This window comes from Chiloscyllium plagiosum, chromosome 43, assembly GCF_004010195.1.
Source record: "Chiloscyllium plagiosum isolate BGI_BamShark_2017 chromosome 43, ASM401019v2, whole genome shotgun sequence".
NCBI classification, from domain to species: Eukaryota; Metazoa; Chordata; class Chondrichthyes; order Orectolobiformes; family Hemiscylliidae; genus Chiloscyllium; species Chiloscyllium plagiosum.
Genome location: NC_057752.1, coordinates 8,940,766 through 8,962,967, shown reverse-complemented (window position 1 = coordinate 8,962,967; position 22,202 = coordinate 8,940,766). Strand labels below are relative to the sequence as shown.

The 22,202-nt window shown below is 42.4% G+C and overlaps 1 protein-coding gene across 7 annotated transcripts in view; it reads right to left on the bottom strand.

Moving 5' to 3' along the window:
- Positions 1-1,013: 1,013 nt before the first annotated feature.
- Positions 1,014-22,202, bottom strand: part of LOC122543355 (polypeptide N-acetylgalactosaminyltransferase 6-like) — an 88,771-nt gene continuing 67,582 nt past the window's right edge. For all 7 annotated transcript variants that reach the window (XM_043681955.1, XM_043681949.1, XM_043681948.1 and 4 more), the window contains 3 exons: positions 19,323-19,424; positions 7,783-7,935; positions 1,014-5,642 (listed from right to left, as the gene is read on the bottom strand). In XM_043681955.1, the coding sequence (XP_043537890.1) occupies positions 5,532-5,642; positions 7,783-7,935; positions 19,323-19,424 (366 nt within the window). In that variant the 3' untranslated portion in view covers positions 1,014-5,531. The remainder of the gene's footprint in view (positions 5,643-7,782; positions 7,936-19,322; positions 19,425-22,202) is intronic.

Here is a 22,202-nt window from a genome sequence, read left to right as displayed (position 1 = left end):
TGGTTAACTGATTCAATGCCTTTCCTCTGGGGGCTCAGTTTTCTGTTAGGCCCGCTCCCTGTCCAGGAGATGAGACAGCAGCACACCGTGCGCAGCTCTCCACCCCTGATCACTCCCCCTCCCGCACCAGGGCAGCCGGACCAGACATCAACAGTAAGACTGCTGCTGCCTTTTTTTTGGGGGGGGGGGGGGCGGTCGGAAAGAGTCTCCAAATAGTGCGCACACAAAGTTTTACTGCAACTTTTTGACAGGTTTTACCTTTACCCTGTACAGGACAATGTTGGAGAGATTATCTGGGGAAGGGAGGTTTAGGGTACACCCCTGTGTTGAACTCCAGGGAAAGTGTGTGGGTGGAGAGAGAGAGTGAGAGTGAGAGCGTGGGAGGTCAGTCACTTGGAGACGGCGTCTGGGCTCCCATCGATGTCCAGGACTGTTCTCAGTAACATTTCAGTAAGCAGAGTTCACTTTTAATCACTGTAAACAAAAGACACGATCAGTGTTGGAAACATGTCTTTGATGTAATGTTTCTACCGGGACCTCGAGATCTCCTTCGGATAATCCAAAATTCAGATAATTGATATTCAGATAATCGATGTTCCTCTGTACAAAAACATGTAGCATCCAATCACACCCATTAAGATTAGCATAGATAGGTGATCAAATGTGTAATCTTCTGGATGATATGCAGTATTTACATACTATATCATCTGATGAGCTCCACCAGGACATTCTATATCCAACGTATGCAATAATCTATTCCCTTTCCCCAAATTATCCCAAAGACTAGCTACAAGTTGTTAGACGGTGCCTGTTCCTCAACTCACTTTGCCCTAATGTATTTATTCCTCAGCAAGAGCAGGTTTGATAGCAAAACACTTTTGGCTTTGGAAGAGGCCAGGAAGCTCTCAAGTACTTATTTTGCTCCACATTTAAGCACATCTGTGAGAGTCATTGCACCATTTGTATCAAACTAATAGATTAAGAAAAGGGAATAATCAACAACACTCCCACAATTAGAACATTGATTTTATTATACAGTAAGTTTTGTTCAAAATTAGATAAGACAAAAACAATATTCAGAGGTGCTGGATAGTAGGAAACAGCATTTATTAGAAAGAGTTTCAACTGCTAGTAAAGAAGCCTTTAGGGAAAGTTCAGTGCCAGCTCAGTGTGACTTCTTCATCCAGTTTTTTCCCCTTAGCTCATTAATAACTGATCCAAATTCCAGCATCGAAAAAAAACAGAAATTGCTGGAGAATCTCAGCAGGTCTGGCAGCAGCTGTAGAGAGAAATTAGAGTTAACGTTTCGTATCCAGTGACCCTTCAGAACGCTTTTTGTTTCAGATTTCCAGCATCTGTAGTGATTTCAGTTTTTTTGTCTGGAATTTGGATCAATGGATGCCAATGGGCATACTTGCTCTGGACCAAGTACCTTTTGTTCTCTTCAATGTAGCATCTTTCACGGTGTCAGGGCATTGCAACATGCTTTACTGTCAATTAAATTTTTTTTTACTTTGGACTATTGTTGGAATTTAGGAAATGCACACAGCAAGGTCCCACTAGCCACAATGTGGTGTATGACCACAGTATCTATTTTTGATGTTACAAGCAGTAAGTATTTGTCAGAACATCAGGCATCCTGACTAATTTTCCCTCCTTTTCCCCATCAAAACTGATCATAGTACCCTGGCTGTTGCTCAGCTAATGAAGCACAAGATGGAAATGAACTTAAGCCTTCCCTGACCTTCATGACTTAGTAGTGCAGAGGAAGGTGTACTTATTCACTGAGCTAACAGGGAGTAACCCTGCATCTTTAAAGAGGGATTTCTTAACACAGCAAGTTGCACTGGCAATATTCACTGGTAGTTACTCAATTTTCCAATTATTTTACCAGATTCCCTGCATTTCTGAAAGAACAGTCTAGCCTTGCTGCAGATAGTAGTCTGTATAACAGACATACAATAGGAAACACGTACACAACATAGCAGCCTTCAGATCTACAAACATTGAGGGTGAAGTTCTTCAGAATTAGACATCACATTTAAAAATTATTATAACACCCTGAAAGTCAATTTTCAAAAATAAAAATCAGTATTCAATTGAAAATCAGCATAGTGATGATAGTAGTTGGGGAAGAGGAGAGGTGAAGATTGCAATAGCAACATTCTACCCTTTGGAGATCATTCTAGTTTCTAAGTCAGTCTCTAGTAATGAATACAACTGGCACCTAACACCAGTTACAATTATGTTGTATGAAACAAGCTCAAAGTCCAAAACAGAATAACAACAACCCATTAGGCAGATGAATGTTGAATTGTTTGCAGCCTTGTTGGCTAAATTATAAATTTATCTGGGAAGAGCAAGTTTAGGCTCACTGTAGTACAGGATGATCACCCCCATGATTTATTATCAGAATGATGTTGTGAGGAGAAGATAGAGGTTCTTTGGTGCTTGCTTACCAGTGGGATTTCAATTCCACATTTGCAGAAGTGCAATCACAAATCAGAGCATTTTACAAGTCAATATTCTAAAAAGATTAGAAAAATATAGTTTTCATTTCAATTAAAATATGAAACATTAAATTAGGAAATCACTAACCCACAGTCAAAATAGCCTCATGCAGTTCAGTGGGCTCAGCACGGCTACCTCTGTGAAGCAATTGTTTAGGGATTTAGATTAGCCAAAATGACCTGAAACCCTTTTCAACTGTGCTGTTAATACACACATACATATCGAACAATGTGCAAATTGGTTTGTAAGCATTTAAATTAACACAAGTTATACAACTCTCATATACAGATTCCACTTTTTCTGATCGCGCTCATCTCTAGAAATGCAGCTGTGTGCATTCTACCTAAAGGGGAAAAAAAAAGTGTCCATGTTTACCCGTAAAGTTGGTTCAGATGCTTTCTCCCGCAGATAGAACAGTTTTGACAATTCCAGAACTCTGCTCAGTGATCGAATGGCTGGACAGTCCAGAGCAGTATTGCAGCTTACAAACAAGCCACTGTTTGTAATATACCTACTATGATTTAATGTGATAGCTTCTTCACACCTGGGTTATATTCATGGTACAATGTCAACTTCACTTAAGCACAAATCCAAACCCAATTGCAACAGCAATTGCTCATGCTCCATTCTGCTCATTTGTTGGTTACTCCATTGTCACTGAGCAGAAATTTTAAATGCACACTTTTGATTTTAATTTTCCCTTGTCAATTTCTTCTTCTGTCCTTCTGTGGGTTTTCCTTGCTGACATGGTTCCACAGGCACCAGCCTCACTGTTATCTAAGTGGGAATAATGCCTAAGCCTGCATGGTGAGTGTTAGCAGACCATTTCAGTGTTAATCCTGATTCTGCATATCACTTTGTAAGAATTAGAAGAGGGAATTGCAGCCAACTATTTCAACTCAGAGACATTCAACTCAATTGTAGTGCTCCATTGCCATCTCAACTGGAACCAGCTAATTCCATACTAATGAGCTGCAAACCTGGAACTGTTCACTGACTCAGCAAGTGAATCCAAACAGTGCGGGAAACACACATCCTACAGTTTGGTGAGAACAAGGCACAGGTGCATCAGTTTAATCTTCCTGATGTGGTGATGTAAACATGGGCTACAATTGTGTGTTACAAGCATTTTAGGTTAACTACACAATGGAAAAGGTACTGGACTAAGAAAGCTCCCTCCAGGATGGAATCTCCCTTCAGGAAGGAATATAGTACTTCGGAATAACAATAATGCAGCTTGCATAGTTTAAGGGCAGCAGTGATCTACAGGCGAATTTCCACACCAGCAACATTACCAGTGCCAGTACCAGAGGAAGCTTCACATTTGCAGAGCTTGGAATAGGAATGACTCAACCATTGATTAGGGTTACACTTTCCCTTTAATATTAGTTTCCCATTTGATACAATATTCTTTTGGAGATTCGTAATTTGTACTAATTGAAGAATATCAAAAACCAGAACACATTTGTCCCCAGATTTCTGCTGGAAAAGTCTCACTTGAATGATTCAAGGAGCTTCAGTGTTTTTTTTTCTGGTCCATTTCAACATGATCCTTGTGCTGTCTCCAGCCCACGTACCCTTCTCTTATTTAAAATGTTAACTTTGAGGTAACACACTTTACCATCCCACTACCTTCAGGAGAAATGTCTTTCCTATCTACATCTTTCCCTGGTGAATAGTTGAGAGGGGGTTTATAACTTCATAGGAAAACAACTATCTCTTGCCATCTCTGACTAGAGCCCTGATACATGGTGTGCCAAAATATACAATAACTTATATTAAGACATTGATGACTCATCATAGTTAAACTCCAAACTGAGTTAACAAACCTGCATTTATGTACCATGGGAGCAGATGGAGTTATAGTTCAACATCTCATCCAAAGAAACAATCCTATTGAATGAGTGCTGTACTGTCAAAGTAGATGGCAGGGTTGAATCCACAACCTTTTCAGCCGAACTGGTTTTAAATTCAGCACTGTTTCAATTGAGAAAGTGTATCATTCTAAACCAAGGATAGAGAGACTGGACCAAGATCCAAGCCCAAACTTTTCAGTAAGTACTATGTTCCAACATGCAATAACATTATTGCAGATTTTCTGAATAGACTTGTCCTCCCATTTTTTTTTCTCTGTTGAAAAATCCCTTCCTTGCGTTTGTCATTTTGACAGCCTGGCTTAGGTTGAGCATTTACCATTCAGAGAACTGCCTTGTCTGTTTCCCAATTACCGGCTTAATTAACAGCTTGCAACAGGAATCCCATATAATTGTATTTCTGGTGCTGCACCTAGGGTTTCATGGTGTTTAAGGAATTTGTTGAGATGCTAGACTGCATGGAATGGTGGAGACTATCAAAGCGAATGTCATCAAATTTGAAATGATTTGTTTCCCAACCCAAAATTTGAGGAATTTCAACAGGAATTCTCAGCCACATTTGGACAAAGAAAATATCAAAACACTAGTTCAGACAACAATCTCCCCACTCCCTTTCTTCCATTAACAGGAAGTAAACGACAGCACAATTCATTCCCATTTACTTCCTGCTGCATAATGCATGAAATGCATAAGATGGTATCACATTTTGTTACTGCCTTGCTTTGGGTCACAGTGCTGAATTGATATACCTGTAAATTGAATCTAATCCAAATCCACCTAAATCTGACACATAAATCTTCTGGAACATGCAGAGGTTCCTAAAAACAAATGTATTCTCTTTCTCAGTGCAAATCATATTCATTTTTAAATGTGGAATATTCAATGATGGGGAGGTGGGGTAAGATAACATTAAATATATAAAATAATTAGAAGGGGATAACTTCAATTCCAGAGCAAATGGGACACAGAAAAAATATTGTGGAAATCCACAATCCACGAGATTTCTTTGCTCTCCATGCTTAGAGGCAAAATCCACAGTCACGAAAAGGTTCAATGGTGAAAGGCTGGCTTTTAAATCAGGCCACTTCAATGTTGTCCACTTTTAATCCAATTCTGATGCTTCCTTGGAGCAGCTCCTCCCTCTGGCTAGATAAAAGACCACTGCTGATACGGGTCTGCAGAGTTGCACGAGGCCATGGTTGGGTTCTGTCCTGATGCAGTCAAGCACTGATTTGTGGCAGAATTTTTTAGGTTGTCCTGGGAAAAAAAAAGTACAAGTTAATAACCTGTGCTTCACCCCCACCTGTCTCCCCAGTTTGGGGATTTGCTATCGCCTTTATATAAAGCTCATTGCTTATAAGCCAATGAATCTGGCAATACAATGTCAAGTCCAGAATATGTAGTATTTTAAAATTAATATTTTCGATGTCACAGGTCTGGATATGAATAAAGGATGATACACTAAGGGGATGGTCTATCAGACTATAGATAACATAGCTGAAAATGTGTTGCTGGAAAAGCGCAGCAGGTCAGGCAGCATCCAGGGAACAGGAGAATCGACGTTTCGGGCATAAGCCCTTCTTCTTATAGATAACATACCAGAGTGATTCAACTAACATCAGGTTACTACATCTCTTTATTTGGAATTCGAAGGTTTCTCCCATCTATTTTCACCGAAATTCACTCTCCTCATTTCCTGGGACATGTGCTTACAATTTGCCCTGCATCATTTCAATGCTCATTTGTGAGGTATAATCACAGACAATGAGTGAGTCTGAGCATTCTGTTCAATATTATGCCATGGTGGACAGGAGTTTGGGCAGAGGAAATTTAAAAAAAATCAAGATCACAGCAAGTCAATTACTGGGTACAAACAGACTAAATCTGGCTGATCTTGCCCTTTCCTAGTGCAGAGACAGAGATCAAATGCAAGAACTATGGCATTTATATAACACCTTTATAGAGCTCAGGGTGTCCCAAAGCACACTACAGCCAATTAAGTACTGCTGGAGGGTAGCAGACAATTTGCAAAAATTCAGGCTGTTTTCTCTTGAGCATTGGAGGCTGAGGGGAGACTTGATAGAAGTCTATAAAATTATGAGATGCATTAATAGGGTTGACGGTTCAAATCTTTTTCCCAGAGGTGAAATGTCTAAAACTAGGGGCAATGTATTTAAGGGGGTGGGGGTTGCAGAAGGAGAGTTCAAGTGAGACATGAGAGGCAAGTTTTTTTTTTAAAAAACAAGCAGAGTGGTAGGTGTCTGGAACCCACTGCCAGGCATAGTGGTGTCAGCAGACTTGACAAGGGCATTTATGGGACTCTTAGATAAGCACATGAATATGCAAGGAATGGAGGGCTCTGGACCGAGGGCACGCAGAAGGGATTAGTTTCATTTGGCGTCATCGTGGGCCGAAGGGCTATTCCTATGCTGTACTGTTCTATGTTGTATGACAAGATGATCTGTTAATACAATAAAATGTAATCTCCCCATCTCTTTCCTGTCCAAAATCAACACACTTTGTTTTATAAATGAGAAGCAAGGTTATTGATCAAGACCTGCAAAACAGGACATGATCAAAGCTGAAAAATACAATACGATGGGAAGGGAACCTAAGTAGTTGAGGTTCAGCAGCGTCATGCTTAGCTTTCAAAATCCTAAGGATCACAGGACAATGGGAAATAGAGAATGATAAAGAATTCTATAGTTCTGGACTCTGGAAAAGAATAAACTTGAGTCAGAACCTATTGAGCGAGTCTCGCTAATCAATCTAGCGAAGACACAGGTCAATACATTTGTAGTTTAAAGGAGTAAGAGAAGGTTAAGAGAGCAACTATCAATAGAGAAAGATTAGTTACAGAAATGGCTACTAAGTAAAAAAAAACTGATTTTTAAAAATCAGCCAGTTCAGACATGTCATGCTGCACTCTGAGTTAATTGGGATGCTGCTATAAGCTACAAGATCCCTTGGCTATTTGGTTAATGTTTACAAGTTTCCCTTATTTCAGGTGCAATCCATTTCAAGTTCTTTGATGGGTCTGTAGGTTTTATTCAGTGAACAGCAAAACCAGTTGGGAAAGCCCTAGGTTTGATTCTCTGTATGTGGCAAGTTAACAGATATTAATCCCAGGTGCCAGAGGAAGACAGTACAATCAATCTTGCTACTTTTGGGCTACAGAAAGAAAAGTAAACCCATCTCCCCATTCTGTATTTTAGTCAGTAGATTCCAGGTACAGGTTTGTTTGCAAAGATTTGGATGAGTAAAGGATCAGTAGTGGATACCAAAACTCTCAATCAAGAATTGCATTAAGAATGACCACGAGTAAAAGCAAAGGCAGAGTAGCCAAACTCTCACCCGCTCCCACAGAACACTCTTCCCATCTATATGCAACACTTACGTGTAAAATTTCCCAGCGTTCCTCTCCTGGCACTCTTGTATCCTTTCCTTTGTATTTACATAGCTCTAATCGAACTGGGCCGTACACAGCATGAAGACACAGTTGCTTCCCGATGTTGTGGCGGATTTCAGACCGAGATGTGTATTCGAAATACTGAAAATTTCAATGGAAAATGGGTGTTAAATTGAAACATCAGACATGTCAGATATCTCTCTGCCTCTCCAAGGCCAAAACAGTAGCGTTTATTACAAGCCAGCTTATATAAAAAGGGAGACTTTTGTCTCGTGAACATACAAGATAGCAGATGTAGACTTTTTGTCCCTTCAAGCCTGCTGTGCCATTTAATAACTTCATTGCTATTCAGATGGGAAGTTGGAATTCAGAACAGAAACTATCTATATTAACCTTAGATTCTTGTTAGACAAGGGAATCGACCAGCTTGTGTCTTAAAAATGACCCACCTCCACCACCTTCTGAGGCAGGGAGTTCCAATATCTCATAACCCCAAGAGTAAATATTTCTCCTCGTCTGTCCTAAAAGAGCAAAACCCCAATTTTCAAACAGTACCCCCTAGATGTGGACAGACCCACAAGAGGAGACATTCTTTTCACATACACTTTGTGATGACCATTCATGATCATATTCAATTTGAAAAATGAGCTGGATCGAGAGTTGATCAATTTCTTGGACCAGATGAGCTTCATCCCAAAATATTGAAGGAAGTAGTTTAGAGATAGTGGGTGCATTGGTGGCTATCTTTTGAAATTCTATATATTCTGGGAAACTTTCTACTGATTGGAAGGTAGCTAATATAATGCCACTATTTAAGAATGGAAGAGGGAGAATGGTTAGCTACAAACCAGTTGAATTATAACATTTTCCTGCTGATGACATCAAGCTATTTTAGAAATGATGTGATAACTAAACAATTAAACAAAAATGCAAACATTGAGTAGAGTTAACATGGATTTATGATAGGGAAGTCATGTTTAACAGACAATTCTTTTTTGAGGATCTTAGTTTTAGCATAGATAAGGGAAAACCAGTGGATGTGGTACATTTGGATTTTCAGGAAGCTTTTGATACAGTCTCACAGAGGCTAAGTAAACAATACGACAGCACAAGGATTGGGGAGATTATGCTAGTATGGGTTGAGAATTGATCAACAGACAGAGAGTAGGGATAAATGGATAATTTTTAGGATGGCAGACTACTCGTGAGGTACCACAAAAGTCAGAACTAGATCCTCAGCTGTTCACAATTTACAAAAGGACTTGGCTATGGGAATCAATTGTAATATTTCCACATTTGCAGGTAACATCAAACTCGGTGGGAATGGAATGCAAGTTGTGAGAAGGCTGCATGGAGACTTCAAAATGACTTAGACAGGCTGTATAAATGGGCAAAAACATGGCAGATGGAATAAAGTTATCCACTTTGATAGAAAAAAAAACAAAAAGACAGCATATTTCTTAAATGATGAGAAGTTAGGGAATATGCATGACCAAAGGGACTTGGGTGTCCTTATTCATAGTCACGAAAGCTGGCATGCAGATGTAGCAAACAGTTTGGAGAGCAAATAGTCTGCTCGCAGTCAGTTCAAGGGGATTTGAGGACAAAAATAAAGTTGTCTTGCTGCATTTGTGTAGAGCCGTGGTGAGACAGTACTGTGTACAGTTTTGGTGTCCGAAGGAAGAATACACTTGCCATAGAGAGAATTCATCACATGTTCACCAGATTAGTCCCTTGGAGGGCAGCATTTTCTTATGAGCAGAGATTGAGGAAACTGGATCTGTATTCCCTGGAGTTTCAAACAATGAGAGGTGATCTCATTGAAACTTAAAAAAATTCTTCCAGGACATGGCAGGGTGGATGTAGGTAAGATGTTTCCACTGGCTGGTAACTCTAGAACCATGGACATAGTCTTAAAAGCCCACACTTTTTCCTGAGATTGAGATGAAGAGGAATGACTTTACTCAGAGGGTGTTGAATCTTTGGGATTCTCTGTTCCAGGAGACCGTGGAAGTTCAATCACTGAACATGTTCAAGACAGAAATCAATAGGTTTCTGGAAACTAATGACATGAAGGGATGCAGAGGTAGTGTGAGAAAATGGCATTGAGCTAGAAAATCAAATTTAGTTGAATAGCGGGGTAGACTTGATAGACTGAACAATCTACTCCAGGTCTTATGTTTCCATTACGCTAAAGAGGAAAAAACGTCATATTCAAGCCCAAGACTGGACCCACACTTAATTCTAAGGGGATCATATGATAAGAAACAGACTCTGATTTTCCTAAAAAGAGGTTAAATTTAGCAATTTCCTGGTCTGTACGACTCATCTACTCCCTCTCGAGAGTGGGATGCTGCAAAAGCACAGCAGGTCAGGCAGCATCTGAGGAGCAGGAGAATCGACGTTTCAGAAATTCCTGATGCAGGGCTCTTGCCCAAAACATCGATTCTCCTGCTCCTCAGATGCTGCCTGACCTGCTGTGTTTTTCCAGCACCACATTCTCGACTCTGATCTCCAGCATCTGCAGTCCTCACTTTCTCCTCATCTACTCCCTGGTTTATTCAGATGAATCATACAGGAAGCAGTCATTGCATTTTCAATTTACCCTCTCCCTCCTATCAACTTGAACTAATTTTTAATTTCGCGACATCTCGGTCTTTCTAACTCAGTTGCAAAGAATAAAAAAAAAACCTTTCCTGCATCACTTGCAGGCCTGGGAAGTTATCTGTGTCTCTTAGTAACTACAGTTGGAAACCATTCCCAAGGTTAGATCATGACTTCCTTCGAATTATTCTCCATTGTATGGGTTAGAAAAGTTCAGCTTTCTATTTGCTTTGTTGATAGCTGTTCTTAAACATTAATAATCTAGCCACCAATTATGCAGCAACCTGTCAAGGTTGTTCTCAAACATTAATCATTTACTGATTAAACATGCAACAGCACAACATGACTTCAACAGTACCTTTCAAGCTACAAACAGTACCACCCACAAAGACAATGGTAGCAAACATGTGGGAACATTATTACCTGCAATTTCCCCACCATACTGTTACAATGCTGTCGTCCATTTACCAAGGCAGAAGTCATTCTGTCTTCCATAAATGCTTACTTGTATTTTGTACAAAGTTAAAAATCACACAACACCAGGTTATAGTCCAACAGGTTTGATTGGAAGCACACTAGCTTTCGGAGCGACGCTCCTTCATCAGGTGATTGTGGAAGGCTCAATCTCTAACACACAGAATTTATAGCAAAAATTTGCAGTGTGATGTAACTGAAGTTATACATTGAAGAATTGATTGTCTGTTAAGCCTTTCATCTTTTAGAATACAGTGATAGTTTCACTTCTTTCATGTGTAAATCACAAAACCCTTTTTTTTAAAGTTGCATTCTCGGGTTAGCTGTTAACAATGGTGATAGCTAGACAATATGTTGAAGGTGTTAGCCCCCTGTGTTCTCTGTCTATGACCTGATGTTTAGATTGATTCTCCAAATCATTGTATTTTGTAGTTCAATACAACTCCATACTGCCTCTTTCCTGTTCCTGACCTACTCCCTTAAGAGAAAATTTGCCTTTTTTTCCCCCTCTGTAAACCCATCATCAAATCACCCAGTTGGAAAACCAGCCTGTTTTGGTGAAAATCCACCACCAAATTAAAACAACTAAACAGTAACAATTAACAAGCACAAGCGGTACAGCAACAATAACTGAAGTGAAGGAAGGGTGTGATAAACAAGAGAAGGACTAAATCAAAATGGAGAGCCTGCCCTGTTTTTTTTAAAAAATTAGGCTGACATCAAATTGTAGTGATTGTAACGAGGTCAGACAGGTGGACCTCAGAATGAGTTCCCTGATTGGACCAGGTTAACAGCACCAATCAGGGAGTCCTGGTTGATAGATATGAGCAGGAGTGTCTCCAACTCTATTCTGATTTAGTCCCCTCCTCCTCTCCCTACTTCTCTCCCCCCCCCCCCGCATTCAGTTTTTTCCATCCTCATGGGTGTTTTCTTGGTGGTGGAAAGTACAGAACAAAGCTTTAGCACAACGGTGTCACTACACATACACACATGGCCACATGTAATTTGGGCTGGGCCCCCTTTGGGTGCAGAGGGGGAATTAAGAAAGAAAAAAAACCGGGGTGTCAGAGGTTCTGTCCACTCTGGGAACTGGCTCTGAGGAAGCCAGACCAGTGTCAAGTACTATGCACATGTCAATAAAGGGTGACTTGGTGATGGGAAGCTGGCCTCTGTGGGAGTAGTTCACAAATCAATCGTGCCTCTAAGTAACAATTTACAAGCACTGCAACAATAATAGAAAGAGAAATTTAGGGAATGGAGGGGGGAGAGAAAGAGTCCAAAATTAGAGGGCATTCGTTTAAGGTGAGTGGGGAAAGATTTAAAAGGACTTGAGGATTAAACATTTTCACACAGAGGGTGGTGTGTGTATGGAACAAGCTGCCAGAGGAAGTGATAGAAGCTGCTCTAATTACAACATTTAAAAGGCATCTGGATGGATACACAAATAGAAAGAATTTAGAGGGATATGGGCCAAATGCTGGAAAACAGGACTAGGTCAGATTATAATGTCTGGTCAGCACGGGTGAGTTGGACCAAAGGGTCTGTTTCTGTGCTGTATGACTATGACCCTGGAGTTGGATGGGGAATAAAGCCAGCCCTTTTTCTTCCTTTCCTTTCTTTTTTTAGTCTTATATCAGGAAGTGTTATCTCACACAACCAAATGGATTTATCCCACCACCAAATCACCCTGAGTTATTTTTCTACAACCACTAAATAACCTGTGTTCCAAGTGATTAATTTACTTGCAATGTCCATTAAGAGCAATGCAATAACACCAAACGTGAGGGAAATCAAACTGTAGCTGGAAGCAAGGTAACTTTTAAATATTTTCTAATAAACCTGGTCAGAGATGCTATTCCACACCTCTGCAGCAGGTAGGACTGGAACCTGGGCCTGCTGGGTGTTTACCCCCCATCACCTTCTGGTATTTTCACATCTAATAATCACCGTCAGTAACTCACCTGTTTTTTTCCCCAACTGATTAATCTACATGCAAAGCCTCTTAAGGGTAAAGTCCCCAGCCTCTTTTTTTTCCCCCTAAAGTCCACGGGCCCTTTTCCTATTTAACCTATTTTTTAAAAATCAACCTATTCAGAGATGTTATTACACATGTCTGGAGCAGGTGGGACGTGAACCTGGGCCTCCTAGGCCAGAGGTAAGGGCAATACCACTGTGCCAGAAGAGCAATCGTGCCTCAGCACTTTATTTTTAATTCATTCAAATTTATCCTAATTTTCTAATCAACCTATTCAAAGATGTTATTACATACCTCTGGAGCAGGTGGCACTTGAACATGGGTCTCCTGGTCCAGAGTAGGGACATAAACACTGCTCCACAAGACGGCCCCAGGGGAAACCATTTATATATATTTTCCCCCAACCACCTGAGGGGAAACTTTGTTTTATTAACCTATTTTTCTAATCATCCTGATCAGAGGTGTAAATACACACCTTTGCAGCAGGTGGGACATGAACCCGGGCCTTCTGGTGCAGGAGTAGGGACACTACCACTGCACCACAAGAGGGCCCAGCAGTAATGCTCATGTCTTTCCCAAATCACCTATGTCTGTGTATATTTTTTTTAAAAAACAGTGACACAATAAAAACACACCATTATGTATATATTTTGTTTATTTTTTCACCACTGGGAAAATACCCATGTGGCCAGTTGAACATTTACAAGCAAAGCCTGTTAGCAGCAATTCGGTCATTAAAATGTGAAGTGGGTTAGGGAGGGAAGAAGGGGACTAAATCAAAATGGAGTCAGAGGGGGAAATAAAACAGTCCATCCCCTGCGGTGCCCACCTCTTCCTGAAGGCATCATTGGTGGACACTGGTTGCTCCTTCTCAAATGCCTGCAAGAAGTGCACCCAACTCCAGCTCCTCACAGACTGCGTTAGAGAACTGGAGCTGGAGCTAAGTGAACTTCAAATCATTCGGGAGGCTGACGGGGTGATAGAGAGGAGTTATAGGGAGGTAGTCACACTTAAGTTACAGGATAAAGGTAGCTGGGTGACAGTCAGGAGAGGGAAAGGGGAATAGGCAGACCGTGCAAGGAGCCTCTGTGGCAGGGGAACACCTACTGGGGAAAGCCACAGCGGCCAGCTCTCTGGCACTGAGCCTGGCTCTGTGGCTCAGAAGGGAAGAGGGGAGAATAGGAGAGTGACAGTGATAGGAGATTCAATGGTTACAGGAACGGACAGGAGATTCTATGATCGTGAGCGAGACTCCCAGATGACGTGTTGCCTCTCGGGTGCCAGGATCAGGGATGTCTCTGATTGAGTCTACAGGATTCTTAAGGGGGAGGGAGAGCAGCCAGAAGCCGTGGTAGACATCGGGACCAACAACATAGGTAGGTAAAGGGAGGAGGACCTGAAAAAAGAATATAGGGAGTTAGGTTGGAAGCTAGAAGGCAGAGTAGTAATCTCAGGATTGTTACCGGTGCCATGTGCGAGTGTGGCTAGGAATAGAGAGCGATTGCAGACAAACACGTGGCTGCAGGGCTGGTGGAGGAGGGAGGGCTTCAGATATGTGGATCATTGGGATACCTTCTGCGGAAAAGGTGGGAGCTGTACAAGGAGGACTGGTTGCCCCTGAACTGGAGGAGCACCAATATGGTGGGTGGACTGGTTTGCTAGAGCTCTTCGGGAGGATTTCAACTAGTTTGGCGGGTGGGTGGGAACCTGAGCTACGGATCAGATGATGGAGTAGGTAATGACTAGCCAGATACAGCGTGCAGAGAGTTTGCAAGGAGGGATAGGCTCTTGATAGGGCTAAGGTGCAGTCAGTGTGATGGGTTGAAGTGTGTCTATTTTAATGCAAGAAGTATCAGGAATAAGGGGGACAATCTCAGAGCATGGATCAGTACTTGGAACTATGATGTTGTCGTCATTACAGAGGCTTGGATATCACAGGGGCAGGAATGGTTGTTGGATGTATCAGAGTTTAGATGTTTCAAAAGGAATGGGGGTGGGGGGGTAAAATAGGTGGGGAATTGGCATTGCTAATCAGGGATAGTATCACAGCTGCAGAAAGGGAGGTCGTCGAGGAGAGTTTGTCTACAGAGTTAGTATGTGTAGAAATCATAAACAGGAAAGGGGCAGTCACTTTGTTGGGAATTTTCTGTAGACCCCCCAGTAGCAACAGAGACATGGAGGAGCAGATTGTGGAAATGTGTAGAAGTAACAGGGTTGTTGTCATGGGTGACTTTAACTTCCCTAATATTGATTGGAACCTACTTAGTTCAAATAGTTTGGATGAAGCATTTTTTGGCAGGTGTGTCCAAGAAGGGTTCCTGATGCAATATGTAGATAGGCTGACTAGAGGGGAGGCCATATTGGATTTGATGCTTGGCAACAAACCAGGTCAGGTGTCAGATCTCTTGGTGGGAGAGCATTTAGGTGATAGTGATCATAACTTCATGACCTTTACTATACTCATGGAGAGGGATAGGAGCAGATGGTATGGGAAAGTATTTAATTGGGGGAGGTGGGGAAATTACAATTACAATGCTATTAGACAGGAACTGGGGCACCTAAATTAGAAACAGATGTTCTCAGGGAAATGCACGACAGATTTGTGAAGGTTGTTTAGGAAGCATCTGCTGATAGGTTTGTCCTACTGAGGCAAGGGAGGGTTGGTAGGTTGAAAGAACCGTGGGTGACAAGGGATGTGGAACATCTAGTCAAGAGGAAGAAGGAAGCTTACTAAAGATTAAGGCGACAAGGATCAGACAGGGCTCTAGAGGATTACAAGGTAGCCAGGAAGGAACTGAAGAACGGACTTAGGAAAGCTAGAAGGGGGCATGAAAAAGCTTTAGCGGGTAGGATTGAGGAAAACCTTCAGACATTTATGTGAGGAACAAGAGGATGGCCAGAGTGAGGGTAGGGACAATCAGGGATAGTGGAGGGAACTTGTGCCTGGAGTCGGAGGAGGTATGGGAGGTCCCAAATGAATACTTTGCTTCAGTATTCACTACTGAGAGTGACCTTGACGTTTCTGAGGACAGCATGAAACAGACTGATTTGCTCGAACAGGTTGATGTTAGGAAGGAGGATGTGTTGAAAATTTTGAAAAACATAAGGATAGATAAATACCCTGGGCCAGAGAGGATATACCTTAGGTTACTACAGGAAGAGATCCCTGTGCCTTTGACGATGATCTTTGTGTCCTCACTGTCCACTGGAGTAGTGCCGGATGATTGGAGTGTGGCAAATATTATTCCCTTGTTCAAAAAAGGAAATAGGGATAATCCTGGGAACTACATGCCAGTCAATATTATATGAGTAGTGAGCAAAGTATTGGAGAGGATTCTGAAAGACAGGATTTATGATTACTTGGAAAACCATAGTTTGATTAGAGATAGTCAGCATGGCTTTGAGACGGGCAGGTCATATCTCACAAATCTTACTGAATTCTTTGAGGATGTGACAAAACACATTGATGAAGGTAAAGCAGTGGATGTCATGTATATGGATTTTAGCAAGGCTTTTGACAAGGTTCCCCACGATAGACTCATTCAGAAAGTAAGGGGCATGGGATACAGGGAAATTTGTCTTTCTGGATACAGAATTGACTGGCCCATAGAAGACAGAGGGTGATGGTAGATGGAAAGCATTTAGCCTGGAGCTCGGTGACCAATGGTGTTCCACAGGGATTGCTTCTGAGACCTCTGCGTTTAGTGATTTTTATAAATGACTTGGATGAGGAAGTGGAAGGTTGGGTTAGTAAGTTTGCTGATAACACGAAGATTGATGGAGTGGTGGATAGTGTGGAGGGCTGTTGTAGGTTGGAACGGGACATTGACAGGATGCAGAACTGGGCAGATGAGTGGCAAATGGTGTTCAACCCGGAAAAAGTGTGAAGTCATTCACCTTGGAAGGTTGACTTTGAATGCAGAATTCAGGGTTAAAGGCAGGATTCTTGGCCGTGTGGAGGAACAGAGGAATCTTGGGGTCCATGTCTATAGATCCCTCAAAGTTGCCACCCAAGTTGATAGGGTTGTTCGGTAGGTGTGTGGTGTGTTGGCTTTCATTAGCAGGTGGATTGAGTTTAAGAGCCATGAGGATATGCTGCAACGTTATAGAGCCCTGGTTAGACCACACTTGGAATACAGTGTTCTGTTCTGGTCACCTCATTATAGATAGGATGTGGAAGCTTTAGAGAGGGCAAAGGACATTTACCAGGATGCTGCCTGGACTGGAGGGCATATCTTATGAGGTAAGGTTGAGGGAGCTAGGGCTTTTCTCATTGGAGTGAAGGAGGATGAGAGGTGTCCAAGATGATGAGAGGCATAGATAGAGTGGATAGCCAGAGACTTTTTTCCCCAGGGCGGAAATGGCTATCACAAGGGGCACAATTTTAACGTAATTGGAGTAAGGTTTAGGGGAGATGTCAGAGGTGGGTTCTTTACACAAGGAGTGGTGAGTGTGTGGAATGCACTGCCAGCAGTGATAGTAGAATCAGATACATTAGGAACATTTAAGTGACACTTGGATAGGTACATGGATGACAGTACAACGAAGGGTCTGTAGGTTAGTCTGAGCTTAGAGTCGGATAAAAGGCTGGCACAACATAAAGGGCCGAAAGAACAGTATAGCATAGTACATAGTATAGCATATGACACCCAGGCTCGAACATAGCCTGCCCCTCTTCCGCGGTTATCAGCAGAAACAGCTCCCTCCACAGCCCGCTGCCTGGCCCTGTTCATAGCCAGCCTGGCCAAGCCCAGGAACAGACCCAGACAGAGGAGCTCTGATCTGACCACACCCCTCTGCACCAGGTGCCCATGGGAGTGTGGGGCTGAAGTGCAACCAAGAGCACAATGAAAGGTTTTTCAAATAACTAAAAAGGGAGTGCAGCCATCCACAATCAATATATACATGGTTCACGGACTCCACAGCACCCAACTGCAGTCTGTGAACCATCGCAATCTGCAGCTATTAGAGACTGCTATGTGGAACACCCTCCACCCTAGATCCCAGAGGGAAAGAGGAAGGACTCCCGAGGAGAGAGCTGTCCACTGGGAATCCCCATTACCTGGCAGCTAGTAAGCATGCCATGGCGGGTCCGAGTGGCAGACGTAAGAGTTGAGATAGATGTTGTGCAGCAGCAGCATGTGCTGTTTTGCCTCCTTGAAACAACACACAACACATACTAAGGAGGCGGCGCAGGTTTCTGAGGGAGGTTCAGGACCTTGGGGCCTTTGTGGAATTCCATCTGAGCAGGGGTACGTGCAGATGGGATTCCACCGCACACCTGAGCATCCTCCAACTGGTGCACAATGTCGCGTCTGAGCGCCACAGTTTTAAGGCACTGGATGGCAGTGGTTGATAGCTGACAATAACTGCCACTCCTGATGGAAGGTAGGCCCAACGTGAGTCGACCACGTCCCAGACAGTGATCAGGTCCTGGTAAAAGACAGGCACCATCCAGAGGGCGACCTGCAAACCCTCAGGTGATAAACAGGAGCTGCATGTCATAATTGAAGTTACGCACCTGGCAGAAAATAATAAGTCACCAGGGCACACCACCCAAAAGGAGGCTCAATGTAAAAGGTATCGCTGGAAGGCCTGAAGACGGAAAGTCACCATCTGGGTGTGACACACACCAGCGACTGACTACGCTCCTCAATAGGGAGACTGAAAACCTGTGCCAACCCAGTGCATCTTTTTGTCCCAGAAGAAATGAACCAGGAGGAGTGGTCAAAGGGACTAGCCGGTACCACAGCATGGCGGCCACCAGCTGGTTTATGACCAGCACTTAACTCCTGTAAGACAGCACTTGGAGTGGTCCTGCCCAGCTCCTGCCAATTCACTGGCCAAGATTCCTCAGCCAGACTAAGGTAGACTTGCAGATAGAGGAGATGGGTGGTATTCCAGCTGAACCCCTGTCACTCCTCTGGCAAGGAATCCGCCACCACAGACCAAACAAGAGACTGGAACATTTGGCCCAGTTGATGGAAGACATGGCCGAATACACCGTCTGGCATTTGCACATCCTCCCAGGTCAGCTGGGTTGGTGAACATGAGGAGCATGCTGTCTATGTACGCTGAAAGAACCACTGCGGAGCCAACCCCTACAGGCTCAGAGAGGCTCCACGCACAGGGAAAAAGTCTACCCTAGCAGGTAGAATACCTTTTCTGTTTTGTGTTTACACCCATTTTTCGAATCAACTTGTTCAGAGAGATGTTATTACACACCTCTAGAGCAGGTGAGTCTTGAACCTGAGCCTCTCAGTCCAGTGGTAGGAACACCACCACTGCATCACAAGGTGGCATCCTAGGTAGTTAAGAGGCAGACATCTGGAAGGCTACATCACGTGAATAAAGCTACTATTTGGAAAATAATTGTGTCTTGTTTTGTACTTCACCATCTGACTCAGAACAATTTAGCACACAGATGAGTGGTTGATAAACACAGCTGGCATATTCAAATGACCATTCTTAGTACCTGGTTGCCTCCCATTCCATGGCATGGATACATTATCAGAGGTTTCCCACCATGATTGTTTTCCCCAACGTCCAGGCAGCTTCCTGTTCCCTGGTTTTTAATCTGTAAAATAACATGTAGCTGATGAAAAGTTCAGTTATTTTAGTGGCCTGCAACAATCAGATTGCAAAATTGTTGAATGGGAAGAAATATGCAGTGAAAAGTGATTAACAATGCACTAACCACCTTTCTAACAAAATAAAATCTGCACTGCCTGGAAGCTGGGTTCAAATACAGCCCATATTGATAGGATGAAGGATCTTATGGTATGTCAAACACTCTGCCTGAGACTGTAAGAAACTACAGCCCAGTCCATTATGCAAGCCAACCTTCCATCCATTGACTCCATCTACACTTTTCGCTGCCTCGGGAAGGCAGCCAACATCAAAGACCCCCTTCCCACCCCATTATAGTCTCTTCTGACCTCTTCCTTCAGGCAGAAGATACAAAAGCTTAAAATACACGTGTACCAACAGGTTCAAGAACAGCTTCTTTCCTGCTGTTATTAGACTGCTAAATGGACTTCTCAAATTTTAAATTTAATGCTAATCTCACTCTTTATGTGCCTTCTCTGCAGCCCTAACATTGTATTCCTCACTCTGTTCTATTACCCTAATGCAGTTTGTATGGTATGATCTGCCTGTACTGCATACAAAACCTTTCACTATGCATTTGATAATAAGAAATCAAATGTGGCATCAGTTGGGCAGTCTGTAATCCTGTGTTGAAGTAAATCTGGAGCAATTTGAAAAAGTAACAATGGGAGAATAGGACTGTGCCTATGCCACATTTAGGAATGCAAACAAAACATTCAGTCCCTCAAGCTTGTTCCACCATTCAGTTAGATCATAGCTGACATGGACCTCAACTCCATATACTCATCTTAAACTCCATTTCCCTCATTACCACCGCCCATCAAAAATCTAACAATTCTTAAATACCCCAATTATCCCAGCAACCACTATCTTCTTGGGGAGAGGAAAATAATTTTAGCATTCCATTACCCTGGTGTTAAAAATAGAAACCTTTGGTGACACAGTAGTAAAAATATAAAGGTAAAGTCACAGGGGACTTGGGACCTTGGGGCCCAACTACTGACAATCTCTATATTAATAACTTGGATGCAGGGATAGAAAGTACTAAAGTGCTTTCTCATTAGAGAGAGGGGACTGGTGGTGGTTTAACTGAAGGGTTACCACACCTTCAGCAAGGGGAGAGGTCGAGAAGGACAGTCCTTCATGGTAACCTCAGCCAGTGCAGTTATGGGGTGTAGTTAGCTCCGTTGGCTTGATGCCTGGTTTGCAATGCAGAATGACACCATCAGTGTGGGTTTGATTCCTGCACCAGCTGAGGTTACCATGAAGGACACTCCTTTTCAATGTTGCTGCTCACCGGAGGTGTGGTGACCCTCAGGTACTGGTGACCATCACCAGTCATCTCTTTCTCTGATATAGAAGTATACTAACTGCAACACCTGATCTGGATTTTATATGTTACTATCGTTATCACAATATTTCTAACCTTGAATCTCAAACTCGATAATTGAAAGTACATTTCTATAGCATTCATTACATAGAGAGAGGCACTTAAATGTTTTATAAGGCAGCTGTTAGCAAAATAGGCATGAAGGAGGAGGCAGAAAGTAATAAAAGGGGTAAACAAATGAAATATTGGGGGAGACTTTAGAACACTGGCAAAGAGGGCTGCTAAAAGAAGAAATTCAAAAAGGATGGAGTTTGAACAATTGCAACATTTATAGTGAACACTAATTTACTAAGGAGTCCAAAAAAATTAAAATAAATGCAACTATAAATAATTTATTATAGTTAAAAGGGGTTGAAGAGGAAAACACCCACCAGTAATTATAGACACATATGCTTCTCCCAAGACGTTTATTCCATAGATTTTAAAAGTAGTGTAGGGGAAATTATTATTGGGTTCAGAAAATGACAATTTGAGAAGTGTACCGAACAGATTAGGTAACCCTCCAATTTGTAGTCTCCCAAATTTGACCTTTTTGATGCTGTAGAACTTCAGAATGTGTAGGGATTAGGAACATTGTTAAAATTTGAATGGAATTTTGACATTGCTATGGGTTACTTGCATATGAATGCTTATTGCAGAGATAGGTCTTCAGACACTGCTAGCTGAAATGAATTAATATCTCTGCTAAAGGAGAGAGAGGAATGTTAAGCTATGTAGTAAAGCATCCGTGTAATAGTGCCCTGTGGCATAATTTCAACTGAGCATATGTTCCCAAAGCAGGAAAGGGACACTGCAATGTGTAGTTGGACCTGTGAAGTGAGTCATCATCTTGTTGGCAAGCTGTAACTAGTGGGGTGTCACAGGGTTTGGACCTCTGGGCCCAACTACTGACAATCTCAGTCTTAATAACTTGGAAGAAGGGACAGAAAGTACTATCGCTAAATTTGTGGATGACACGAAATAAGGGTGGGAAAGGAATAGACAATACAGGGTTTGGACCTCTGGGCCCAACTACTGACAATCTCAGTCTTAATAACTTGGAAGAAGGGACAGAAAGTACTATCGCTAAATTTGTGGATGACACGAAATAAGGGTGGGAAAGGAATAGACAATAGGTGCAGGAGTAGGCCATTCTGCCCTTCGAGCCTGCACCGCCATTCAATATGATCATTCCTAATCAGTATCCTCTTCCTGCCTTATCTCCATAACCCTTGATTCCACTATCTTTGAGAGCTCTATCCAACTCTTTCTTAAATGAATCCAGAGACTGGGCCTCCACTGCCCTCTGGGGCAGAGCATTCCACACAGCCACCACTCTCTGGGTGAAGAAGTTTCTCCTCATCTCTGTCCGAAATG